General features: G+C 49.2%; 1 protein-coding gene across 1 annotated transcript; it reads left to right on the forward strand.

Annotated features, from left to right (window-relative positions):
• LOC142250305 (major histocompatibility complex class I-related protein 1-like) lies at positions 1 to 27024 on the forward strand. Its single transcript, XM_075322445.1, has 5 exons — positions 1 to 80; positions 4666 to 4923; positions 15134 to 15409; positions 23702 to 23983; positions 26523 to 27024. Exons 1-5 carry the CDS (start codon positions 17 to 19, stop codon positions 26684 to 26686), a joined length of 1044 nt encoding a protein of 347 aa, XP_075178560.1. The 5' UTR covers positions 1 to 16; the 3' UTR covers positions 26687 to 27024.

Consider the following 27024-nt stretch of genomic DNA (forward strand, 5'->3'; position numbering starts at 1 on the left):
ACCAGGAGCTGCCAGCATGAGCCGCTGCAGATTAGCCGGAGTGTTACTCCTCGTGGTGTCCGTTCACGTCACTTGTGCAGGTAACGTTATTTTTCATTGTTATTTTGCTTCTCTGATCTTGTATTGATTGTCGGCTTCATCCATTGAGAATCGTTACTGTAAACACTTTCCTATCGGGACACTTTTATGTGATACTTCTATTGATTGATCTTGATCTTGGAGTATCTCTACAGTGGACGTTTTAGGTTCCAATTCATTCTTGCATTTGAAATATACAAAAATCAATGATGGCGCTCCCCAACAATAGATCCAACAAAACAGAATTGATTTAATAAACTGTCACGATTCCGCTGTGCGGAGCATTTTGTATTTGAAAATGTTCTGCTATGTGTCTTGTGCACTTGCTGACAGGTTGTCTTTCAGCACTAGGGTCCACGCTAGTTTTGGGAGGTGCCTTCACAGATGCGCCTCGTTCCTGGTGATTGCTGTGTTTCTTTACTGGGCTTGCGTTGTCTGAACTTCACCAGTAATACCTCCTGTTTGCTCAGTGTGCTATTGGCTCCTGTCTGGCGTAAGTGTTCTGATCTTGGCTTCTGACCTTGGACCTATTCCTGACCACATCCTTATGTGCTCCCTGAACCTTATAGGTTATCTCCCGGCTTCTGACCTTGGACCGCTTCCTGACCACGTCTCTGTCTGCTCCCTAATCCTTATACGTTACCTCCCGGCATTTGACCTCAGACCTCTTCCTGACCATGTCTCTGTCTGCTCCCTGATCCCTATACGTTACCTCCTGGCTTTTGACCTCAGACCTCTTTTTGACCACATCTCTGTCTGCTCCCTGAACCTTATACGTCACCTCCCGGATTTTGACTTCGGACCTCTTCCTGACCACGTCCCTGTCTGCTCCTTGAACCTTATACATTACCTCCCGACTTCTGACCTCGGACCTCTCCTTGACCACATGCCTGTCTGCTCCCTGAGCCTTATACGTTACCTCCTGACTTATGACCTCGGACCTCTTCCTGACCACATCTCTGTCTGCTCTCTGAATCTTATACGTTACCTCCTGACATATGATCCTGGCTTGTCTGACTACCCTTCTATTCATACTGCTTGTAGTGTTTAGCATCACATAAACTAGCTGAAAACTATGCAACGCGTTTTGACCTCTATAAAAAGCTTTCTTCAGGTTTAAAACATATCATACAATATCTAAAAAGCTTTGTATTTTGGCATTTGAGTCTTTTTTTGTCTAGTTTTTGGTACCTGTTTTTCATTTGTGCCATATTCTTTTACATTCTTGCCTTTTTTAACTTGATTTTATCTGTTTGTGTGCTGTTTTTAATATTTCCCATTGTTGGAGAGGGGTTTCCAAATTTGGGGGGCTGATTCATGAATTGCAACTTTCTAAAAATTTGTAATTTTTTGAGTAAATGTATTTTAGTTCATTTTTGCACAAGAGTACTCAGTCCAACTGAGAGCCTCCGATGCTGTGATCTTCGGTGAACTCCAGCAACAAGCAGCAAGCCGGGCTTCATAGTGCAATTGTAAAGTATGGCTGTAAATAGAACGAGTGATCGCAGGTTAATGTCCCCATGAGGACTGAAAGGGAAGTGACATATAAAAAAATTGATTTAAAAATAAATGCCATAAGGAGAAAATAATGAAAATGCTAAAAGTGCCGTAAAGATGAAACCCAAAAAAACAATGATGGAATTGCATTTTTTTCCACAGCATTTGGATTTTTTTTTTTACAGCTTTTCAGTGCATTACATGGTAAAATAAATGGTGTCATTGAAAAATACAACTTGTACCATAAAAACCAAGACCTCTTGGCTACATGCGCACGCCGCTTTTTTTGCTGCATTTCTGGCTGCAGTTTTGTTGTCAGAACTTTCTGACATTTGACTTCCCAGCAAAGTCTATGAGAAGTCAGATTTGCTGCGCACACTGCAGTTTGTCAGCGGTTTTTTTTTTGTCTAAAGTTTGTGACAAAAAAAATGCAGCATGTTCATTCTTCCTGCGTTTTTGTCAACATTTGTCACCCATTGGCTACATGCGCACGCTGAAGTTTTTTCTGCACACAAACTGCAACCAAAACTGCAACCAAAACTGCAGCCAAAACTGCAGCCAAAACTGCAACCAAAACTGCAGCCAAAACTGCTCCTTGTCAGAGAGAGCCTGGAAATGTCCCAAAAAACGCTTGTAATGTAGGTGCGTTTTCGGTGCGTTTTTACCGCGATTTTGATGCGTTTTTGGTGTGTTTTTGTCATTGCGGTTTTTTTACAGGAGAGGGATAGCCAGCTTGGTTAGCTTTTTTTATTTTTTTGGGGGTAAAAAAATATAACATGGGGTCCCCCTCATTTTTCATATCCAGCACAGGAACAGCAGCAGCTGCAGGCTGCAACCCTCAGCTCTCTGCTGTACCTTGGCTGGTTATGAAAAATAGAGGGGATCCCACACTTTTTTTTTAATTATTTGATTTATTAAAAAAACAGAATGACGTGGGATCCCCTCATTTTTCTAATACCAGTCAAGGTGCAGCAGACAACTGAGGACTGATATTATTAGGGTGGGAAGGGCCATCGTTATTTGGCCCTTTCCAGCCTAACAATAGCAGCCCACAGCCGTCCCAGAAGTGGCGCATCCATAAGATGTGCCAATTCTGGTGCTGGACCCGGCTCTTCCCGTAGCCCTGGTGCGGTGGCAATCGGGGTAATAAGGAATTAATGGCAGCAGCCCATAGCTGCCACTAAGCCCTAGGTTAGTGATGTCATGCTTCTATGAGACACCCCACATCACTAATCTGTAAGTGAAAGTAAATAACCACAAACAGCCAAGAAAATCCTTTATTTGAAATAAAATAAAAAGCCACCCTCTTTCACCACTTTATTAACCCACAAAACACACCTCCAGGTCCGAAGTAATCCACACGAAGTCCCACGACGCTTCCAGCTCTGCTACATCCCTGTCCCCTCACAGCCAGCGGTCATACAGCATGGCTGCCAGCTGTGAGTGTGGACAGAGCCGCAGCAACCAGAATGAACTGGGGTGAACCCCTGACGTCACAGCTACGGGTCCCGCAGTACGGCGGGTGTCGCAGCAATGGCGTCACGGCCGGGTTCACTGCGGTTCACCAGTGTTTGTGTGTTGTGTCCGTGTGTCGGTGCCCTGTCAGTGTCGGTGCTGTGTCAGTGTGGTGCCCGTGAGTGTCAGTGCCGTGTCAGTGTCGGTGTCTGTCTCCCTTGCGCTGTCTCTCGTTCTCCCCAAGCACTGCATACTCACCGATCACCGGCTGTCACACTGCTCCCCTGCCTCTCATCTTCTTGCCGACCCGCTCATTAGCCTCATACATATTGACTCCTCCCCCTGTCTGTGATTAGTTGCAGTCAGACGAGCCCCTATGCTGAGTGACAGCTGTCTGCCTGCAACCAATCACAGCCGCCGGTGGGCGTGTCTAAATCGTACAGCACCAAAGAGAGTCGCTCTATCAGCGGTGGAGTCCTCCAGCTGTCACAGCAAACCACCCGAGTGACTGAAGTGAGCAGCGCGATCGGTGGTGCCGTGACTCAGGTGTTTGCTGTCACATCTCGAGTCCTCCACCGGTGAGCGCACATCAAGCTGCGACTGAACTGAGCCACAGCTGGAGGACTCACGTGAGTCACGGCACCGCCGATCGCGCAGCTCACTTCAGTAGCGGCCTGAACCGCAGTGAACCCGGCCGTGACGCCATTCCTGCGACACCCGCCGTACTGTGGGACCCGTAGCTGTGACGTTAGGGGTTCACCCCAGTTCATTCTGGTCGCTTCGTCTCTGTCCACACTCACAGCTGGCTCCATGGATATGACCGCTGGCTGTGACAGGACAGGGATGTAGCAGAGCTGGAAGTGTCGTGGGACCTCATGTGGATTACTTCGGACCTGGAGGTGTGTTTTGTGGGTTAATAAAGTGGTGAAAGAGGGTGGCTTTTTATTTTATTTCAAATAAAGGATTTTCTTGGCTGTTTGTGGTTATTTACTTTCACTTGCAAATTAGTGATATGGGGTGTCTCATAGACGCATGACATTACTAACCTAGGGCTTAGTGGCAGCTATGGGCTGCTGCCATTAACTCCTTATTACCCCGATTGCCACCGCACCAGGGCAACGGGACGAGCCGGGTCCAGCGCCAAAATTGGCACATCTTATGGATGCGCCACTTCTGGGACGGCTGTGGGCTGCTATTGTTAGGCTGGAAAGGGCCAAATAACGATGGCCCTTCCCACCCTAATAATATCAGCCCTCAGTTGTCTGCTGCACTTTGGCTGGTATTAGAAAAATGAGGGGATCCCACGTCATTTTTGTTTTTTTAATAAATCAAATCAAATCAAATATTTCCTAGTCTCCTCCCTCTTGTATTATTTCCTTGTCTCATCCCTCTTGTATTATTTCCTCGGCTCCTGCCTCTTGTATTATTTCCTCGGCTCCTCCCTCTTGTATTATTTCCTCAGCTCCTCCCTCTTGTATTATTTCCTCAGCTCCTCCCTTTTGTATTATTTCCTCTTAAACCTCTCTTTATGTAGTGTTTTCCTCCTATTTCTCTCTTTTTTATCCCCTTACGCTGTACATTGTGCACAGACTGTGATTTCGGTATAACCCCAGCCCGTCGGTTCCTCTCTCACAGGTGATCACTCTCATTATTACTTTGAGTCGGTAACCACTGATCTGACATTAAATATTACTTCGTACACGATGAGACGGACGCTGGGCGACATCACCCTAATGTGGTACGACAGCGACGATGAAGTGGTGGAACGTCGCGTTCCCTGGTTTAGAACTCCGTATGCAACGTTATTGGACGCAAGTCTACATTTCTATTCAGAACAGACATATATGCTAAACTTTCTACACGATATGTTACATGATATGAATCACACGGAGGGTAAGTGACATTTATACATTATGTGTTTTCTACACTTTTTAGTATAACTAAACCCCATGAATTGGGCATTTCATAAATAAAATATGTTTGAAAATTCCTTCTTTTATATAGAACCCAAAGGTCCATCATTGTAAAGCCATGGGTTTTTTGTTTCATATAACATTAGCATGTGGGTGTGTTATGCTCACCGGGGGCGAGCAGGGGATTAGTGGACCCACTTGACCACAACACACAGTAGACCCAGAGGGGCTTGACTGCGGAACTACACCTGGTTCTCACCAGAGCCTCTAATGGTGAGGGTGTTGCGCTGCAAGTCTGAGGTCGGGTGCCACTCGGGAAGACTGATGGTGCCACGGCTGCCCCAGGAGAATGGGAAAGACAGTCTCTGATAGAGACTTAGGATAACAGCAGCACACTGAAACACAGACACAGATCAGCAGCAGAATATAGCACACTTCACCACAGAGAGCAGCATCAGTGCTACAGGACCTGAGAACTGGAAACGTATCTGACTCATTGCCCAGGCACTTCCCATAGGGGAAAGGTGTCTTAAGTACCTGAAAACTCTCAGCTGACCTGAAAGGCACTTCCAGGTTAGGGTATGCTGGCCCTTTAAGAAAAGGGGCATGGCGGTGTGCGCACCTTATGAGCAGAATCAGGAAGCCAGTGAGGTGCAAACAGGGTTTCGGAGACAGCAGAATGGAACAGAGACGGGGCAGCCTCTGAAGAACATCTGGGCAGGTGAGGGAACTGACGTCCACGCTGGGGGAGGGGGGCAGAACAGCATGGGGACTCCGGAATGGGCGTTACAGGGTGTCATGACACACCACATTTCTCGTATGGTCACCGTACCTGCTGCCCTCCATTTGCCTCCTCCAGAATGATGTTACTTTCCGTCTGCTTCCATGATGACCCTTGGAGTGGCATGGCGAGGGCCGTGATGAGTCTGGACCTGTATTCCTCATGCTGTGACATGTGAAAGTCAGGGGAGATGCAGTTTAGACTCCACTTCTCATGCCACTGCGGGGGCCATCTTGGAAGCAGTAGGGAAGAAACGCCAAAGCAGAGGGCACCAAGTTGGGTGACTATACATGACAAGCGCTTAGTCATTTTTCAGACACAGGTGGAGCATTACATTACTATTGGGTCCATGAACAGAAGGTGGACTATATTGTGTTTTTCTTTTCCAAAATATGTGGAATGTTTTTCTTTTTTTTGATGTGAATATGAACCCAGCCCAAGACCTCATAGATCAGATTCTTGTATTACGGGCTATATGGCCATATTTTTTAACAAATATTTCATATACAGTATATTTGCAAGTGACACTGAAAGAGGAGACGTTGTATGCCCTATTCATTCCTAATTATGTAAATGATGTAATGCAAGTACATGACAATATTTACAAATCGCCATCTTCTCCGGTTTGCAGCGTTTCTTCGGTCCTCTTCTAGGCCATGTGACCTGAAATTAACCTAAACGGTGATCTACAGGCGCATGTCAATAAATGAGAATGTGTCGCCCTGGGCAAGCCAGGGGACACAGATAACAACACCACTACACCCCACACTCCAGGTAGGCACACCTGCTAACCAGAAATCCTTGTTGCCTCCCTCCAGGAGTCTGTGATGCACACCAGGGGGTGGGCCAGGCGGTTGGCTCCGCCCACCAAGGAGCTCACAACTCTGGAGGCAGGAAGTTACCAGGCAGTCCAGTCAGGGACATGAACGAGTGAACAGCAGATTAGCCCAGGCAGGGCTTGAGTAAAGAAGCAGAGTAGCCCAGGCAGGGGCTAGAGGAAACAACCAGAAGTGAAAGTGAAGGAAAGGAAAGTGGAAAAGGAGGAAAGCAAGAAGTGGTGACAGAGCAGAGAGAAGGAGAAGCCTGAGAGCCCAGCTGTGTGTAGGGCTAGAACAGCAAGGTCAGCGACGGCGGTGACTGTCCGGAGGGGGACCGTTTGGAAGTTCCTGGAAGGACCCCGTTGGCTGTGTGCCCGGTGGTCTGGAGCAGTGTTCCGAAGGACAGTCAGCACCAGGGCAGGGGCCTCTCGGACCCCGGCAAGGCTAGGAGTCGCCCAATTTGCCGAATCCGTCAGTGAAGGGGACGCAGATCCCCCAGCAACAAAGTCCCGATTGACGGCAACAGCCCGACCATTACCGGGGAGACACCGCCACCGCCAAGGCACCAGTTTCCCCAGGGCCAGCGCCTGCGGGCAAAGTGTAGAGCTCCTCCGGCCCAGATTGCAGTTGGGGAGCGGGTAACCGGAGGGAATTCACCGCTACCATCAGTCAAACAGGTGCAAGGAAGAGAGACGTCACCGTCACCTACCGGGAGTGCAGGTGCAACCGTCTGTGGGACCGTCCTACCAGCCGTTGGTTTACCGTACAAACTGTATCCGTGTCTCAGGCTGAGTGAGTGCCACAGTGCCGCAAGGCATAGCGCTGCCCCCGTGTCCCTGCGCCCTCCAGGCCCTACACTTCACATCTCTTCACCGGGCCCCGGGATCACCAACCCCTACCCACGGAGGGGCAACACAACACCTGGCTGCTCCCATCACCATCCCCGGGACCCTCACACTGAGCAGCGGTGGTGCAATCACCACAACCGTGGGTGGCGTCACGAACTATAATCCCAACAAACACCCCCCCCTTTTCACTCATGGGCGAGGAGCGTCGCTCGAGACACCCCGGGATCCGGCCCGCAGCTCGAGCCACCAGGAGCAACTGCCGGACCCGAGCAGAAGGGGTGAGCGCGGTGTGCTGACACCCTCCTCCCCGCCCGCGACAACTTGGCGTCTCGAACAGGATCTTACCGCTCTGCCGTCTGGTAGAGGTGCGCCTTGTTACCGCCGGAGGTATCCGGCAGAAAAATTTCAGAAGTCGCCATCTTTGGCGCGAAAAGTTCCCGCTCGAGCGTCTTCTCGAGCAGTAGAGGCGCGAAGGCCAAAACTCCGCCCCGAGAGAGGAGGGGCCGGAAAGAGCTAAGGGGGAAGCGATGGCGGCTGGCGGCATGTAGTCGCCGCTATAAAAGCAGGGACGCCAGGACCTTGCCAGAAAACCGTTCCTGGAAGCAAACAGCAAAGACACCATGTGGATGCCGTCCCGAAACACCGTGGCCCCCGCACCGGGAACCGCAGCGTGGGTGGAGATCCGGACCGCGCAGCTCCATCTAAGGCTGCAGGTCAAGATGCAGCTCCTCCTGGAGGAGTGGGAGACCGACATGGCGGACGTTTTGGCAGCCGTGCGGAGACGCGAGGAGGAAGCGGAGGAAGGGAGGGTGAGTGACCCACGCCCCTATGTCCCGGAGGGACCGGTCGCTGCGGCTGAGGGACCCGGTCCAAGCCCTCTCCCCCCGTTGCCTCCTTCGCCACCCGTCCCGGAGGCCGTGACCCCGCCACTAGGCCCGCTACCACCGCAACCGGTAGCGATACCCAGCCCGTCCGCCCCAGCGGACCGACCTGTAGCCGGAGCCAGAAGCAAATCGGAGGCATTGCCATGGAAGGCCCCGAAGATTGCGCCAGAGACAGTCCCCGAGCAGTTCCCCGAGCCGAAGCCGATGACCCGCTCCGAGCCGAAGGCCCAACTGCGGAAAGCCCCTGTGCCCATCCCCCACACCTCGGCTGAGGTGGCGCCGGGTTGTTGCTGCAAGGCAGCGCCCAAGGCCATGACACCGCGGGATACGCCACCCACCTTCCTGACAGTGGGTAACGTGCTGAATGTCCCGTGGGGCTCAACCCGTGCGCCGGAGCCATACTGGGACAGGGAGCCGACCAAGCTGGGCCTGGAGATCGCGGAGAGGGAGCGTAGGAAAGCCGAGCTGGTGGCCCGAGTCATACGGGAAAAGGAGAACCTGCGGCAAGCGACCTTCCGTGTCCGGGGCCCGTTCTACGAGGGGCAGGTGAGGCGATTCGATATCCGCCGGGGCTACGGGTTCATATACGAACCGGGCCTGGAGGCCGAGGTATTTGTGGCCCGGCGGGATGTGCATGCTCACCTGCCCGAAGAGCATCCTGGCCGCAATCTTATCCCGGGAGACATGGTGCGGTACACTCGGCACTGCGGAGAGAGGGGGTGGTTTGCCCTGGATGTAAAGCTGAGGGGCAGCCCGGAGGGCAAGATGAGCTCTGCACCCCCTCCCTCGGATGAAGCAGCAGCAGGACCGGAGTAGGGCAATGGAGGCCCGCAGCACCGTCCCCGTAGGGACCAGCGCTTTGTTTGTTTGAAAGTTTGTTTGAAAAAGTTGAAAAGTTTTGCCAAAGATAATGAAAATGATTACCCGAGAAGTCACCTGATTTATTTTGTTGATCTGCAACCGGCAGGAGCCGGCACCGTTGTCCCCGTGGGGACCGTTAAAAGTTTATGCATGGGAACTAGCCATGGACAAGCCCGTGAACTCTGCAGGGCAACCACAAACGTTAGTGGCTTGTAAATATGTTGGGTACCGTTACCGTTTCCGCAGGCCGCCTCCGGAGAGGCAGGTTGGAGGGAGGGCCCTGAGCAGAGCAGGCCAGGGCCCAGCCACCAAAGGGACCGGTGGCTACCCTCTGGAGGGAAGGACAGATCCCGCTCGGGTGACTTGTGCTGGACTGTGGGTCAAGGGGTGCTGCCTGGGTTTTAGGGGCAGCATCAGGGCCAGGTTGCTTGGGTGGGAGAGAGCGGAAACCGTGACCGTACACCGTTGAAACGTTAAAAGTAAAATGTGCCTCCCGTCTTGGGAAGAGTTGATTGAAAATGCTTATGTTATGTTTAACCTGTTATCCCCTTTTTACAGAAAAATAAAACCGGTGTAGGACGGCAGCCCGCGGACGGTGTGCATTTTGCTAAGGGGGAATGTGTCGCCCTGGGCAAGCCAGGGGACACAGATAACAACACCACTACACCCCACACTCCAGGTAGGCACACCTGCTAACCAGAAATCCTTGTTGCCTCCCTCCAGGAGTCTGTGATGCACACCAGGGGGTGGGCCAGGCGGTTGGCTCCGCCCACCAAGGAGCTCACAACTCTGGAGGCAGGAAGTTACCAGGCAGTCCAGTCAGGGACATGAACGAGTGAACAGCAGATTAGCCCAGGCAGGGCTTGAGTAAAGAAGCAGAGTAGCCCAGGCAGGGGCTAGAGGAAACAACCAGAAGTGAAAGTGAAGGAAAGGAAAGTGGAAAAGGAGGAAAGCAAGAAGTGGTGACAGAGCAGAGAGAAGGAGAAGCCTGAGAGCCCAGCTGTGTGTAGGGCTAGAACAGCAAGGTCAGCGACGGCGGTGACTGTCCGGAGGGGGACCGTTTGGAAGTTCCTGGAAGGACCCCGTTGGCTGTGTGCCCGGTGGTCTGGAGCAGTGTTCCGAAGGACAGTCAGCACCAGGGCAGGGGCCTCTCGGACCCCGGCAAGGCTAGGAGTCGCCCAATTTGCCGAATCCGTCAGTGAAGGGGACGCAGATCCCCCAGCAACAAAGTCCCGATTGACGGCAACAGCCCGACCATTACCGGGGAGACACCGCCACCGCCAAGGCACCAGTTTCCCCAGGGCCAGCGCCTGCGGGCAAAGTGTAGAGCTCCTCCGGCCCAGATTGCAGTCGGGGAGCGGGTAACCGGAGGGAATTCACCGCTACCATCAGTCAAACAGGTGCAAGGAAGAGAGACGTCACCGTCACCTACCGGGAGTGCAGGTGCAACCGTCTGTGGGACCGTCCTACCAGCCGTTGGTTTACCGTACAAACTGTGTCCGTGTCTCAGGCTGAGTGAGTGCCACAGTGCCGCAAGGCATAGCGCTGCCCCCGTGTCCCTGCGCCCTCCAGGCCCTACACTTCACATCTCTTCACCGGGCCCCGGGATCACCAACCCCTACCCACGGAGGGGCAACACAACACCTGGCTGCTCCCATCACCATCCCCGGGACCCTCACACTGAGCAGCGGTGGTGCAATCACCACAACCGTGGGTGGCGTCACGAACTATAATCCCAACAAACACCCCCCCCTTTTCACTCACGGGCGAGGAGCGTCACTCGAGACACCCCGGGATCCGGCCCGCAGCTCGAGCCACTAGGAGCAACTGCCGGACCCGAGCAGAAGGGGTGAGCGCGGTATGCTGACACCCTCCTCCCCGCCCGCGACAAGAATATTCTCAAAAAGTTAATTTATTTTAGCAATTCAATATAAAAAGGGAAATGCATATATTATATAGAGTCATTATACACAGAGTGATCTATTCCTATATATTATATAGAGTCATTATACACAGAGGGATCTATTCCTATATATTATATAGCGTCATTATACACAGAGGGATCTATTCCTATATATTATATAGAGTCATTATACACAGAGGGATCTATTCCTATATATTATATAGAGTCATTACACACAGAGGGATCTATTCCTATATATTATATAGAGTCATTACACACAGAGGGATCTATTCCTATATATTATATAGAGTCATTACACATAGAGGGATCTATTCCTATATATTATATAGAGTCATTATACACAGAGGGATCTATTCCTATATATTATATAGAGTCATTACACACAGAGGGATCTATTCCTATATACTGTATTATATAGAGTCATTACACACAGAGGGATCTATTTCACGTGTTTATTTCTCTTAATGTTGATGATTATGGCTTACAGCCAATGAAAATCCAAAAGTCATTTTCTCAGAAAATTAGAATAATTACCACAAAACACCTGCAAAGGCTTACTAAGCATTTAAAATGGTCCCTTAAGGGTACTTTACACGCTGCGACATCGCTAACGATTTATCGTCGGGGTCACGGTGTTTGTGACACACATCCAGCATCGTTAGCGACATCGCAGCGTGTGACAGCTACGAGCGACCTTCAACGATCGCAAAAGTGGTAAAAATCGTTGGTTTTGGAGAGGTCGTCCAAACACCAAATATCATTGTTTGGGCACTAGCGATGTTGTTCCTCGTTCCTGCGGCAGCACACATCGCTATGTGTGACGCCGCAGGAGCAACGAACATCTCCTTACCTGCCTCCACCGGCAATGAGGAAGGAAGAAGGTGGGCGGCATGTTCTGGCCACTCATCTCCGCCCCTCCTCTGCTATTGGACGGCTCCCGTGTGACGTCGCTGTGACGCCGCACGAACCGCCCCCTTAGAAAGGAGGCAGTTGGCCGGCCAGAGCGATGTCGCAGGGAAGGTAAGTCCATGTGACGGGTGTAAGCGATGTTGTGCGCCACGGGCAGCGATTTGCCTGTGTCGCACAACCAACAGGGGCGGGTACGCTCGCTAGCGATATCGGTACCGATATTGCAGCGTGTAAAGTACCCTTTAGTCTGGTTCAGTAGACTACACAATCATGGGGAAGACTGCTGACTTGACAGATGTCCAGAAGGTTTGGGGAGTCATGTCATCTGCTGGTGTAGGTCCACAGTGTTTTATCAAGACCAAAGTCAGTGCAGCCGTCTACCAGGAAATTTTACAGCACTTCATGCTTCCCTCTGCCGACAAGCTTTTTGGAGATGGAAATTTCATTTTCCAGCAGGACTTGGCCCCTGTCCACACTGCCAAAAGTACCAATACCTGGTTTACTAACCACAGTATCACTGTGCTTGATTTGCCATCAAACTTTCCTGACCTAAACCCCATAGAGAATCTATGAGAGACACCAGAGCCAACAATGCAGACGAGCTGAAGGCAGCTATCAAAGCAACCCGGGCTTCCATAACACCTCAGCAGTGCCACAGGCTGATTGCCTCCATGCCACATTGCCGCATTGATGCAGTAATTCATGCAAAAGGACCCGACCAAGTATTGAGGCATTTACTGTACAGACTTTTCAGGAGGCGCCAACATTTCTGAGTGTAACATCATTTTTTCAGTTGGTCTTATATAATATTCAATTTTCGGAGATAATGACTTTCGGGTTTTCATTGGCTGTAAACCATAATCATCAACAGTAACAGAAATAAACACTGAGTTGGCGATTATTTAATTCTATCTGGTGCTGAAGGGGTTAAGGTTCCTTTCTACCCAACTATGATCTAAAAGGTAGTTGTAAACTCTGCTGCAGCCGCTCCCTTCAGCTATAAATATCTGCTCCTCACTCCTCTCAATGCCGGTTATAGTTCATTCTAAGCTGACCCAAGAAAGCTGTGGCGATCTTTCCAGCATATGCCTTGGAATCTCTTTTTGGAGTAAAATTACAGTTCTAATGTTGAATCTGTTTCCCTTGCTTGTTCATCTTCCTCGTGTTGTCTTTATAATTGAAGTAAGAGTAGTATCTTGCTGACCTGCGCACTAGACAGGGCTAGTCTAGGGTCAGCCAAGGAGTAGTCACGTGGTTGTGCATGGGTGGAAGGACCCGTTTAGGGACATTAGAGAGCTCAGGGATCAGCCACCGATGAGTTCAGATGGTGTCCTCTCTCCCCTCTCCCTATCATCAGGCTTTTCCTTTATATCTTCCCTGGTGAACCCCTCCACTTGTGCCCAACACCAAGCGATCCTCACTCCGGCGTGACACATTGGTGAAAAGAATTGGGTGCTAAACCTGGACCTGCCAACTCCTAGGTTCTCTGACTGCATGGTACTGAACAGAGAGTACAGGTTGCATTACGGGACGCTGGGCCCTTATGGAGTCTGGTCCTGACAGTTTGGTCATGGACACCAGTAGCCACTAGAGGTCATGCTGTAGGGCTCTGGCAGTTCTCCTTTGCACACAGGACCAGATACGAGTCTTGTTGTTGGACTGATGCCTTTTTACGACCCTTTCTGTCACTCCTAACATCATAATCCATGTCATGGTATCTGCTTCATGCTCTTTCATCTGTGCTGGGAAACACAGCAAATCTGTTTGTGACACCAAGTATGGATGGACCATCCTGGAGGATCTGGACCACCTATGTATCCTCAATGGGATTATGAAAGGACACAAGTAAAATATAAAACTAGAGGAAAATATCAGGAAGAATAAGGAGAAAAGACTTGTCTCCATATTAGATAATTGCATTATAGAATGAATGGATCCAATATACTTTCTGTCTATGACACGCCCACATCTGGGCCGTGGGGCACTCATTACCGGGCCGGTCCTTGTCTCGGAGGATGTCATGGCGACAGGGCCTGGTTCCATGACCCCGGCGGTGTCATTAATAAAATGGTGGGGATTATTTACAGGGGATGGTAGTTCGTGACGCCACCTGGGGTACTCAGTCAGATAGCCGATGCTGCGGGATGGGACCTCTGGGGCAGATGGGGATGCAGTTTGGTTGGTATAGCTCTCCAGAGCTGGGCCCCAGGGCTGTTGGGAGTAGTAGTCTGTACTGGCCGGGGTGCAGGCCGGAGGCGCAGGTGAATAACAGAGCGACAAAGGGGTGCAGTCTCAAAGTTGTTTACTGACTGTAACAGGCTCCAGGTTAACACGACTAGTCAGTGACCGTCTTTGGAGTGCTGAGATCCACTGTGATGGACTCCAGTCAATCCCGGGCAGTTCGGAGGTCAAGACCGGTGCACCCTTTCTATGTTCCTTCCCTGGTCATCTTCTTGCGCTGACCTCTCCCGCCTGTCCCGCGCCTACACACACAGTGCCCTGAGCCGGTGTCCGCAGACCCTACGGGGTGGCCTGAAGCTTTGTCCCCTGGCCCTCTATGGTCACCTTCCAGCTTATTTGTGTGCGGGTTTGGCCTCAGTACTTGTAGTGTCCTTAGCCTCTGGTTTTACTAGCTGAGCACATTGGTTCTTCTCCTCTAGTCTAGGAACCAGTCCCTGTTCTGTGGCCAAGTCCCTCCACCCCAATATGTCGTATGTGGAACGAGTCCATGGGTGTATGTCGCATTTCCCGTTAGCTCTAGGACCCCTTCTCTCCTATGCTTGGGTCGAGCTGCACCAGCTCCAGACCACAGGTCTTTACTCCTCTGCTATTTCTATTCTCTTTTACTTTCTACAGTGTGCCCCCACTAACTAGACTCCCCCCCCCCCAGGCTGGGTCAGATTAGGGGGAATGAGGTACCACCACCAGTGGCTAGCTATACATAGCTTAGTAGCAACAAGCCCTAACCCTGGCCTGGTGGGAAGTGGCCAAATGAGTGTGTTGTGTGTTGTGTGTACACCGGGGGATGACCTCTTCCTTACCCAGGATGGGGCACCACACCTCTGGCTGAGATGCAGTACCTCTGTGGTGACTGAAGCCTCAGGCGCGCCACATCTACTCATTGACTATTATAATGAATTGTCTTTGTGTTTTCCCTGTTTATAGGATTCCACGTTCTCCAGGTATTGGAAGGCTGCTCCAAACACGATAACGGCACGGTCCAGGCGTCATTCAGTTTTCGTTTTGATGGAAAACCATTTTTGTCTTTCAATGTTGAGAAGGCGAGATTTGTGGCAGAAAGTCCGGATGCGGAGGAAATGGCACAAATTGCTAATTCTAATGAAAGTATATTAAAAAACAACCAATATATTTTGGTGAATGTATGTATACCGCACATCACCGAACTGCTGTCACTGGGAAACTGCACATTTACTAGGAAAGGTAAGGCAGCCTCACATACATAATGTTGCTGTCGGCCTCTCGGCAGCCTCCCAGACCAATTTTCTTTTTGTCTTTTCATCCATTTTTCGAGAGACGTCCCATTCTGGGTAATGTCTTTGTTCTGCCAAATATCAGCCATTTCTTGATGTCGTTTTCACAGTGTCCCATGGTACTGTGGCATGTAAACGTTTGGGCACCCCTGGTCAAAATTATTGTTATAGTGAAAAGTTATGCGGGCTTTACACGTTACGATCTATCGTGCGATTGCACAAGATATCGTAACCGCCCACGTCGTTTGTGTGTCACGGGCAATTGATTGCCCGTGGCGCACAAAGTCGTAAACGCCCCGTCCCACGTACTTACCTCCCATGCGACGTCGCTGAGGGTGGCGAACATCCACTTCCTGAAGGGGGAGGGACGTTCATCGTCACAGCGACGTCACATGGCGGCCGGCCAATAGAGGCGGAGGGGCGGAGATGAGCGGGATGTAAACATCCCGCCCACCTCCTTCCTTCCACATAACCGGCGGGAGCCGCGGGACGCAGGTAAGCGATGTTCATCGTTCCCGGGGTGTCACACGGAGCAATGTGTGCTGCCACGGGAACGATGAACAACCAGCGCCATGTTTCATAAACGATTTTATGAAACCTAGCGACAAGTACACGACTCATGATTTGTGAGCGATACTGCGTTGCTAGGAGGTGTTAAACAGGCCGACGTCGCAAGCGATGCCGGATGTGCGTCACAAAAACCGTGACCCCGACGATCTATCGCACGATAGATTGTCTCGTGTAAAGCAGGCATTAGGCAAGTTAAAGATGAAATAATCTGTAAAAGGCGTAAAGTTAAAGATGAAACATTTCTTTTGGATTTTAGGCAAAAAAAAAATAGTTTAATGTTTTACATTTTAAAAATTATAAAAAGGAAAATAGGCCGATGCAAAACTTTAGATGTTCTTGGAGATTTGAGTACTCCAATAACTTTGACCAAGGTTTCAGACCTTACCCTCTTAGGATTATGTCTTGTTGACTATCATCATTAGGAAAGGCCAGGTGATGCAAATTTCACAGCTTTATAAATATCCAGCCTCCTCTAACCTTGAGCCATGGGCTCTTCTACACAGCTGCCTAGCACTCTGAAATTGAAAATGGTGGAGGTCCACAAATCAGGAGAAGACTATAGAAAGATAGCAAAGAAATTTTAAGTTGCCCTTTCTTCTGTTCAAAGTGTAATTAAGAAATGGAAGTTACGAGGAACAGTGGAGGCCACGATAAGGTCTGGAAGACCAAGCAAAATGTCTGTTAGGGCTGCTTATAGTATCGCTAGAGAGGCAAATCAGAACCCCTGCCTGGCTGCAAAAGACCTTCAGGAAGATTTAACAGACTCTGGAGTTATGGTACATTGTTCTACTGTTCCAATGGTGCAGGAAACATTTCATGGTTAGAGGGAAGAATAGATTCAATGAAATTTCAACAAATTCTTGATGCAAACATAACAACATGTGTAAAAAAGCTTAAGTTGAAAAGAGGAGAAAAGAGAAGGAAAGAGAATGGGCTTCAACAAATGGACAATGATTCTAAACACACGTCAAAATACACCATAGACAACCTCAAAAGGCGGCAAGCTGAAGGTTTTACAATGGCTTTCACAGTCCCCTGATCTGAACATCATTCAAAATCTGTGGCTAGACCTCAAAAGAGCAGAGCATGCAAGATAAGCCAGGAATCTCACAGAACTGGAAAACGTCTCCAAGGAAGAGAGGTGTATGCAAGACGAGCCAGGAACCTCACAGGACTGGAAGACGATTCCAAGGAAGAGCAGTGCATGCAAGATGAGCCAGGAATCTCACAGAACTGGAAGGCATCTCCAAGGAAGAGCAGTGCATGCAAGATGAGCCAGGAATCTCACAGAACTGAAAGACGTCTCCAAGGTGGAGCAGTGTATGCAAGACGAGCCAGGTATCTCACAGAACTGGAAGATGTCTCCAAGGAAGAGCAGAGCATGCAAGACGAGCCAGGAATCTCACAGAACTGGAAGACGAGCCAGGTATCTCACAGAACTGGAAGACTTCTCCAAGGAAGAATGGATGAAAATCCCTCAAACAAGAACTGAAAGACTCTGGGCTGCTACAAAAAGTGTTTAAAAAGATGTGACACTGCCAAAGGGGCGCTACTAGGTACTAATAATTATCAAAATATACATATTTATTAATTGAAAAGACATACAACAAGATTTCAATAAAATATTGTGCTTAGTATCATAGTAATCAAATCCCAGTCAAAAAAGGCTAATCCGTAAGGTTCATTATAGGATAAAATTATATAATATTTTATATATAATTCATATATGTTACCAGTCATGCATAATTGGTAACATATATGAATTATATATAAAATATTATATTATATAATTTTACCCTATGATGAACCTTACGGATTAGCCTTTTTTGACTGGGATTTGATTACTATGATACTAAGCACAATATTTTATTGAAATCTTGTTGTATGTCTTTTCAATTAATAAATATGTATATATATATATTTTTTTTTCTTAAACAAATTTTTATTGAAAATTGAAATGCAAGTTACATCAGAATGTGAATCAACACATGTATCAAAGAACAATTGTAAATAGTCTCATTGCATATCATACCCAAAAGGATATTGAGCCTGTGATAATCCATAAAGTACAACACGTGTAAAACACAATCCTTATGCTATATTAATAAACCCATAACAGAGTCCTTACATCAAGACCATATCATAGAGAGAAAAAAAAAAGGAAAACAAGATTAAGAGAAAAATGGAAAGAAAGTCAGAGAAAGAAAAGAGACTAAGGCGGGCTTTGCACGTTGCAGCATCGCAAGCCGATGCTGCGATGTCGCACGCGATAGTCCCCGCCCCTGTCGCAGGTACGATATCGTGTGATAGCTGGTGTAGCGAAAATTATCGCTACGCCAGCTTCACATGCACTCACCTGCCCTGCGACCGTCGCTCTGGCCGGCGAACCGCCTCCTTCCTAAGGGGGCGGGTTGTGCGGCGTCATAGCGGCGTCACACGGCAGGCGGCCAATAGCGGCGGATGGGCGGAGATGAGCAGGATGTAAACATCCCACCCACCTCCGTCCTTCCGCAGAGATGCCGGCGGCAGGTAAGGTGAAGTTCCTCGCTCCTGCGGCGTTAACACACAGTGATGTATGCTGCCGCAGGAACGAGGAACAGCATCGTACCATCGCTGCCTCAAAATTATGGAAAAGTTGGAGCTTGCAACGATGATACGATAACGACGCTTTTGCGCTCGTTCATCGTATCATCTAGAATTTACACACAATGATGTTGAAAGTGACGCCGCCCTAAGAGAAAGACGACAACAACAGGGGAACATACAGACAAACAATGACAGATTAAGGGAGGGCTTGGGGGGGGGGGGGGTAGGAGAGCTTATGTACCTCGTATTATGTCATTTAGACCATTCTAAGGCGACCAACCTCTTTATGGTAGGTAAATCTAGATCCACCTCTGGAGATCAGGTGAATCTCGGAACATAATCCAGCTTTGCCAAACCAAATAATATCTATCCATGTACAATTGATTGTAGGAAGTGAGCCGTTCCATTCAACTCAAGGCGTCCATTTCTGTCACCCAATCCTTCAGAGTGGGGGCAACAGATGATCTCCATTTTCTGGGGATAATAGCGTGAGCTGCAGTAACGCAATGCTTTAAAAGACCTTGCTTAATTGTCTTAACTGAGCCTGGGATCATAGATAACAAGCATAACTGGGGGGTTTTGTGAACCTTCACTCCCGTAACCTGAGCATAGACCTGCAGAATCTTGGACCACAATTGCTATATTGGCTGACACTCCCACCAGATATGTAGCAGACTGCCCGGGGCCGCATCGCATCTCCAACACACTTCCGAAATGGAAGGGTAGATTTTGTGTAAAGTTTCTGGGCATTTGTACCATCTAGTAATTATTTTATAGTTCTGCTCCGGTGCTTTACACGCCATCGGGAGTTTGTGTGCACAAAAGAAGGCTCTCTCCCACTGATCCCTTAGTATTACCTCTCCCAGTTCCCTTTCCCATTCTTTTTTAAACCAAGGCTCATCATCATTCTGGTGTTGAGTAAGAGCTGAATACACCTGAGATATGGGGTGTTTAGGAGTAGTGTCCTGGAGCAAAAGAGAGTCAAATTGGGTTAATTTGGCACTTGTCAGCCCCCTCATCTGAAGGGCAGCCACAAATGACTGTAATTGGAGGTATGCAAACCAAGGTACTGGTTGGTCCGGGAAGTTATCGCTTTAAGTTAGAGATGGTAGGAAAAGGTTGGGAAGCCGACACAACTTGACCCAGTCTAACACCATGGGTCGATGGCCACACTAAAAATTTGTTCACATTCATCCCTGGGGGAAAGTTAGGATTGTCAAATAATGGTGTCATGGGCCCTGGTACATACGACAAGGTCTGTTTTTTGTTCACGGTATCCCAAATCTGTATCACATCCCGAGTTAAAGAAACAGTAAGTGAGATATTTTGACGGGTTTTTTTAGAGATCCAAAGTAGTGAGGTTAAAGAGACTGGTGACATGTCTTTCTCAAGGGAGACCCACTCCTTTCCAGCTTTCCCATGGAACCAGTCTACAATCCTTATCAATACTGCCGCTCTGTGATAGCCTTGAAAGTCCGGGAGACCCGTCCCGCTTTACTTTTATGTCTACATCAAAATCTACGGGCCAATCGTGGTCTCTTTTGCCCCCAGACAAAGCTGGAACACACTGTATTGAGTTGTTTAAAAAAATTGTTTGGTATTTTTATTGGGACCGCCTGGAAAATATAAAGCAGCTTCGGGAGCATATCCATCTTAATGGCATTAATCTTCCTTTGTACCTCTGGATGTCAGTCATAATTTTGTCAAGGATCGGTTTGTAGTTTAGTCGGAAGATTTGTGTGGGGTCTGCTGTCAATCGTACCCCCAGATACTGCATTGAAGTAGAGCACCACTTAAAAGGAAACGCTTTTTGTAGAGCAATCTCTTCCGAGGATGGTAAATTGATATTTAAAATTTCAGATTTCGTTAGGTTAACTTTAAAATTGCTCACGTCACTGTACATGTCGAACTCCCTCAGGATCGCTGGCATAGACACTCTTGGATTTGTGACATACAATAATAATAATGTATATTTTGATACTCACTCGAGTTTCTGATGTTTTCAACTTGTTGTTGGAGTCATAAGGCATCTTAAAAATGGGTATTTTGAACTCCTTGGCTGTAGGCACTAACCATACAAGGTGCCTAAACTTCTTCATCGGCTCATTTTTTTTTTTTTGTTAATTTAAAAATATAAGAGATGAAAATGAAAAAAAAATTGGGGGCCTAAAATACAAAGGAAATGTGTCATCTTTAACTTTACGTCTTTTAGAGATCATTTCATGCTCAACTTCCTTAACTGTTCACAATAACAATAACTTTAACCACGGGTCACTGCAGAGGAAATAAATATATATAAATATATATATATATATATATATATATACTAGAAGGTGGCCCGATTCTACGCATCGGGTATTCTAGAATTTACGTATTGTGTAGTTCATGTATGATTTTTGTTATATATATATAATGTTGTTGTGTGTAGTTACCAAGTGTTTGTGTAGGGGCTGTACATGTTCTGGGTGTTGTCTGGGTGTGACGGGGGGTGAGAGCGGTGTTGTATGTGTGTTGCGTGTGTTGCGTTGTTTGTGGAGCGCTGTGTGTCTGTAGCGTTGTGTGTGTGTGTGTTGCACGGTTTGTGTGTGTGTGGTGTGTTTTGGGGGGAGGTATGTTTAGTGCAATGTGTGTGTTGTGCGGTATGTGCGTATATTTGTGTGTGCCGCGGTGTTTGTGTGTTGGGTGTTGTGTGTGTGCAGCGTTGTCTGTGTGTGTGGGTGTCTGTGTAGGGCAGTTGTTTGTGGTTCCCAGTGTGTGTGTGTGTGTGTGTGTGGTGTGTGGTGTGTTGTGCAGTGAGCGTGCGTGCGTTTGTGTGTGTGTGTGTTGGGGGGAGGTGCGCACTCCCAAACGTGCTCCATCCCCCATGCAGCGCACTCCCCATTGTGCTCCATCCCCCATGCAGCGCACTCCCCATCGTGCTCCATCCCCTATGCTGCGCACCCCCCATCGTGCTCCATCTCCCATGCTGCGCACTCCCAAACGTGCTCCATCCGCCATGCTGCGCACTCCCAAACGTGCTCCATCCGCCATGCTGCGCACTCCCAAACGTGCTCCATCCGCCATACTCCGCACTCCCCATCGTGCTCCATCCCCCATGCAGCGCACTCCCTATCGTGCTCCATCCCCTATGCTGCGCACCCCCCATCGTGCTCCATCTCCCATGCTGCGCACTCCCAAACGTGCTCCACCCGCCATGCTGCGCACTCCCAAACGTGCTCCATCCCCCATGCTGTGAACTCCCCATCGTGCTCCATCCCCGATGCTGCGCACCCCCCCATCATGCTCCAGCCCCGATGCTGCGCACCCCCCCATCGTGCTCCATCCCCCATGCTGCACCAGCATCAGCCTCTCTGCCCCCAGCATCAGCTTCTCTGCCCCCAGCATCAGCCTCTCTCCTCCCAGCATCAGCCTCTCTCATCCTAGCATCAGCCTCTCTCCTCCCAGCATCAGCCTCTCTCTTCCCAGCCTTCCCCAGCATCAGCCTCTCTCCTCCCAGCCTCCCTCCTCCCACCCTCCCCCAGCATCAGCCTCCCTCTACCAGCCTCCCCCAGCATCAGCCTCTCTTCTCTCAGCCTACCTCTCCCAGCCTCCCTCCTCCCAGCCTCCCTCTCCCAGCCTCCCCAAGCATCAGCCTCCACCAGCATCAGACTCTCTCCTTCCAGCCTCCCCCAGCATAAGCCTCCGCCAGCATCAGCCTCTCTCCTTCCAGCCTCCTCCAGCATCAGCCTCCCTCTCCCAGCCTTCCCCAGGATCAGCCTCTCTCCTCCCAGCCTCCGTCCTCCCAGCCTTCCCCAGCATCAGCTTTCCCCTCCCAGCCTCCCTCAGCATCAGCCTTCCCCAGCATCAGCCTCTCTCCTCCCAGCCTCAGCCTCTCTCCTTCCAGCCTCCCCCAGCATCAGCCTCTCTCCTTCCAGCCTCCCTCAGCATCAGCCTCCCTTTCCCAGCCTTCCCCAGGATCAGCCTCTCTCCTCCCAGCCTCCCCCCTCCCAGCCTCCCCCTCCCAGCCTCCCTCAGCATCAGCCTTCCGCTCCCAGTCTGCCCCAGCATCAGCCTCCCCAAGCATCAGCCTCCACCAGCATCAGCCTCTCTCCTTCCAGCCTCCCCCATGATCAGCCTCTCTGCTCCCAGCCTCCTCCAGCACGCCGTGCTCCTCTGCCGACACTCACACACCCGATCGCATCTACTCACACACACTCGATCGCATACACTCACACACACCCGATCGCATACACTCACACACACAGACACTGACGATATCGCACATACGCGCTGACAGTCACAACATCCGGGAGATACCACATGCTTCTGGCCATGTAATCCTCCGGCAGGTCCGTGAAGCTCACAGCACAGTATCGAGGCCGAGAAGCAAGCGATATCGCCGGATGCTGTGAGTGTGTGGATGCGATGTGTGTGTGAGGTGTGTGTGAGGTGTGTGTGAGGTGTGTGTGAGGTGTTTGTGAGAGTGAGTGCGATCTGATGTGAGTGATGATCTGATGATGCGTGTGTGTGTGCTGTTATGTTTGTGCGTGTGGAAGTCCCGCGCTGCAGGACCTTGATTTACTGGTAACTATGCAAGCATGGTTACCAGCGCAACATGTCCCCCCCTCGCACGGGAGCCCACACCAGCATACGGCGGCGGCGTACGCTGATGTGGGCTCCCGTTGGTGAGTGGGGGAAGGGGGGGGGGGAGTACAGTACTCACCTGGGATTCGTGGCTCCGTGACCGTGTCAGTTCGGGCAATGCGGGGGGGGGGGGGGGGGGGGGCAGAGCTAACGTCTATTGCGTGAGGGGGCGGGGCGTGGCGTGGGCGAGTTGCCAATGCCTGCAGGGTGCCGGGGCGAGAGGCCAATCTGTGGGGGGGGCAGAGCCTGGGCGAGCGGCTGGCCAATCCGTGTGGGGGCGCAGCCGGGGCGAGAGGCCAATCCGTGTGGGGGGGGCGGGGCCATGGCGAACCCAGCGGCCAATCAGCTTTGTGTCACCGTAAGGACATGTCACCGTGACACAATTTTGGAGCATGACAGACAGACAGACAGAATAAGGCAATTATATATATAGATATATATATGGTCTTTTCTCCTCTTACAGAAGTTCCAGTTGTGAAGGTGACCCAGATCCCCATAGACAATGGCACACTGAGGGTGCGCTGCCGGGCGCATGGACATTACCCCAAAGACATCTCCATAATGTGGTACAAGAATGGACAACAGATATCAGAGGAGATGATGGAAAAGACGACCCTGCCATTACTGGACCTGACGTATCTGACCTCTTTATCTTTATCAATCAATGTCACGTCCACGGCTGATGATGTGTACACCTGTAAGGTCAACCATAGTAGCATGCTGCAGGACTTCTCCCAGGACTGGAGTAAGTGGAGAAAAGTGATAAAAGTAGAGTAAACCCCTCATTTTACAATATTGATTTCCTATTACTCCATCTACAGACATAAAACTAGCATAGACTAATAACGAGCCTGATAGGGAAATACTGCCGTCATTTAGAGGTGACACCTACAAGGAGTAACATACTGTATTTCTTGGACTATAAGACAAACTTTAAGCAAGAAAGAAATCTTTCTAAAAATCTTTGTGTTAAAGTCCAAATTCATTGGAATCCGGTGTTACCAGCCTTTATCTTTGTAATAATTGGTGTAATCATGCATACAGCCGTGTGCCTGACACCGGGAGTCACGATGAGGCGTCCACCACAAGCTCCAGCACTGACTTTGCTCCTTCTACTCTCCTCGGGGGCAGAGTGCAGCGAGCACCAGAGGACACCGCTGTGTGCTGCCATATGGCTAATCAAAAATCACCGCCTGGACAGAATAACGGACAGACAACCCCAATAGTGCAGTACCCAGAGCTGCTCCCCAGGTGGCCACTGTGCCACAGGTTGTCCTTCGCTCTAGATAAATGATTTATCAGCAATTTCCAATAATTGGTAATACATTTTCGATCACTCCAATTTTATGATGAATGGGGACTGGGGCTCCTAGACTGGCCCTTAGACTAGGGGGGCCCTGGCTTTCTCTTATCTCAGAGTTAACTCTGATGGTGGGGATGTCTGAGCCACCAGCCTGACCCTGCTACTATCAAGCCCTGATATCCCTTCCCTCTTTACCCCGGGGTGGGAGCTGGGACAGGAACGTGTTAACACCATCAGTGATAGAGGAACAGGAGAAACCAAAACTCTATCACACAGAGTTATCAGACAACAAATGGTAAGGAGGAAAACAAAAAGCATGGAGAACCTCCACAGCACACCAAGCAACATGCAGTTGATCCCCAGTGACTGGAAGACAACAGCTCATGGAACAGTTTAGCAAAAAGCTATAGTCGGCATGGGAAGACAAATTCCTCCATCTTAAAAAGGTGGGGATTATTTGTGATAGAACTAATGAAAGTTTGTATGGAGCAGTGAGAATGCCCAATGGACGGCCGCCCAATACTATCCTTATGCTTTAAATATTTATTATGAGACAACCCCTTTAAACAATGATTATAAACTACTCATCCAACAGGCTTCTGTTCCAATATATTAATTGAGGGACATTAGACCATTTTTTTCCCTGCAGTGTGCTCATCATTGTTACTTAATGGATTGAAAATGACAAAGTGATAATCTAAAAAAAGAGAAAATAGGAAAGGGCTTCATGTACCAATAGGTAAGACACAGCACACCTTTTTGATATGCAGATTTGTTTGTACAGTCCAAAATAATATGAATCTACAACACTGGACCTTGGACAGACAAACCGTCTTATGTGTGATTCCTGGAGAGGAAAGGTGCATGGTACACTGGTGCGCCTGGGTGTTGCAACTAAACCGCTAGTGAACCTGTCAGGTGTGATTTCACTGTGACATAGTCACAACACCCAGGCGCACCAGTGTAGCATGCACATTTCTTCTCCAGGCAACACATGCAAGACATTTTGTCTGTCGAAGATCAAGTGTTGTAGACTAAAGCGTTACTGATCTACACTATTCTGGACAACACAAAATAAAAATCTGCAAAACTTCAAAAAGTAGCGTCGTGTCACTTACATGTTGATGTATATTGAAGGATAATCTTGATGAAGGGGTCGGCATGATCCTGAAACGTCGTCATTTTATCCACAAAAGAAGGAATATTGCTCAAAATATCACTCAGACCCCTGGGTATTTTACCCTGGCGGTGGTACTCGGGTGGTACAATGCAGTTTGTAGGATGTCAGTCTTCTTCATTCCTTTCCATAGTCTCTAGTATGGATATCGTTGGCTGGTGTCCTATGGAAATCACTGGATGTAGTAACCTGCGCCAGAATAGTGTTGCTAGTTGAGGTGTCGTAGGTGAAGATTTTGGATGTCATGGATATTCTGGTACAACAGTCAAGAAAAGGAAATATATGGAGTAGTATGACGTGCACACAGTCGTAAATCGGGGTGCAAGTGGAAGGGGGGTTCTTTGGAACCCCTGAGGTATCCAAAAACATTATATTGTCGTCATTTTATCTACAAAAGAAGGAATATTGAGCAAAATAATACTGAATCGGTGTTTACAGCTCAGTGTTATAAAGTGTCCTTCATGTTATTATAGGAGAAACGATAAAGTGACTTCTCTCGATGCAATATCCCCCCAGGAGCCTCCTCTCTACGTCGTCCATTGGCCCTAATAAGCGGTATCAGCTCTACATGGCACAGGAGTAATAATGTCTGATAATGTCTGTCTTGTTCTATGTAGGGACAGGGGAAAGTCGTAGCCGGAGAGCAGAGCACTGCCGGTCCTGTCTTTCCTGTTCTCTGGCGCCTCTTCTCTTCGTCTTCCTATATTGAGATGCCAAAAGCTTCTTTCCCAATCTCTCAGTTACTTGTATAGACAGAGACACTCATTGATGGACAGGATCATGATTCTTTCTTTTTCTATACAGTGATTCCTGGTGATTTCGGCAATGTCAGCAGCGCCCCGTCTGGCCTCTCCATTGGGATACTGATCGCCATCTGCCTGGTTGTCATTCTCGTAATTGTTATCGTTGTGTTGGGTTCAGTTTCCTTCGCGATTGGCAGAAGCGAAAGACTAATCGAGAGCGATTAAAGAACAAGTAACCCCCCTCCACCGGTAAATACATGAAGATCATCATCAGCTCAACAAACTACTGCGGCAAATGATCGTCCAACGACCCTGAGACAATATGGCGGATCTGATGGTGCAGGAACAGTACAATGTCCCCAGCTGTTATGCCCCCTCTGTGGCCCATCCAATCTGCACAGGACATTCCCGCCGGCTCAGCCGCTTGTGTCTGCTTCACTACAACGGCGACTTCTTCCTATATCAGAAACAGGAAATCTGTATTCACTGAAGACTGTTTTAACCAATGAATTGAGATTTTTGAGAATAAATGATCTGTCCACAAAAAGAAAGAAGTGGATTTC

The sequence above is a fragment of the Anomaloglossus baeobatrachus genome, chromosome 9, assembly GCF_048569485.1.
Source record: "Anomaloglossus baeobatrachus isolate aAnoBae1 chromosome 9, aAnoBae1.hap1, whole genome shotgun sequence".
Classification (NCBI taxonomy): domain Eukaryota; kingdom Metazoa; phylum Chordata; class Amphibia; order Anura; family Aromobatidae; genus Anomaloglossus; species Anomaloglossus baeobatrachus.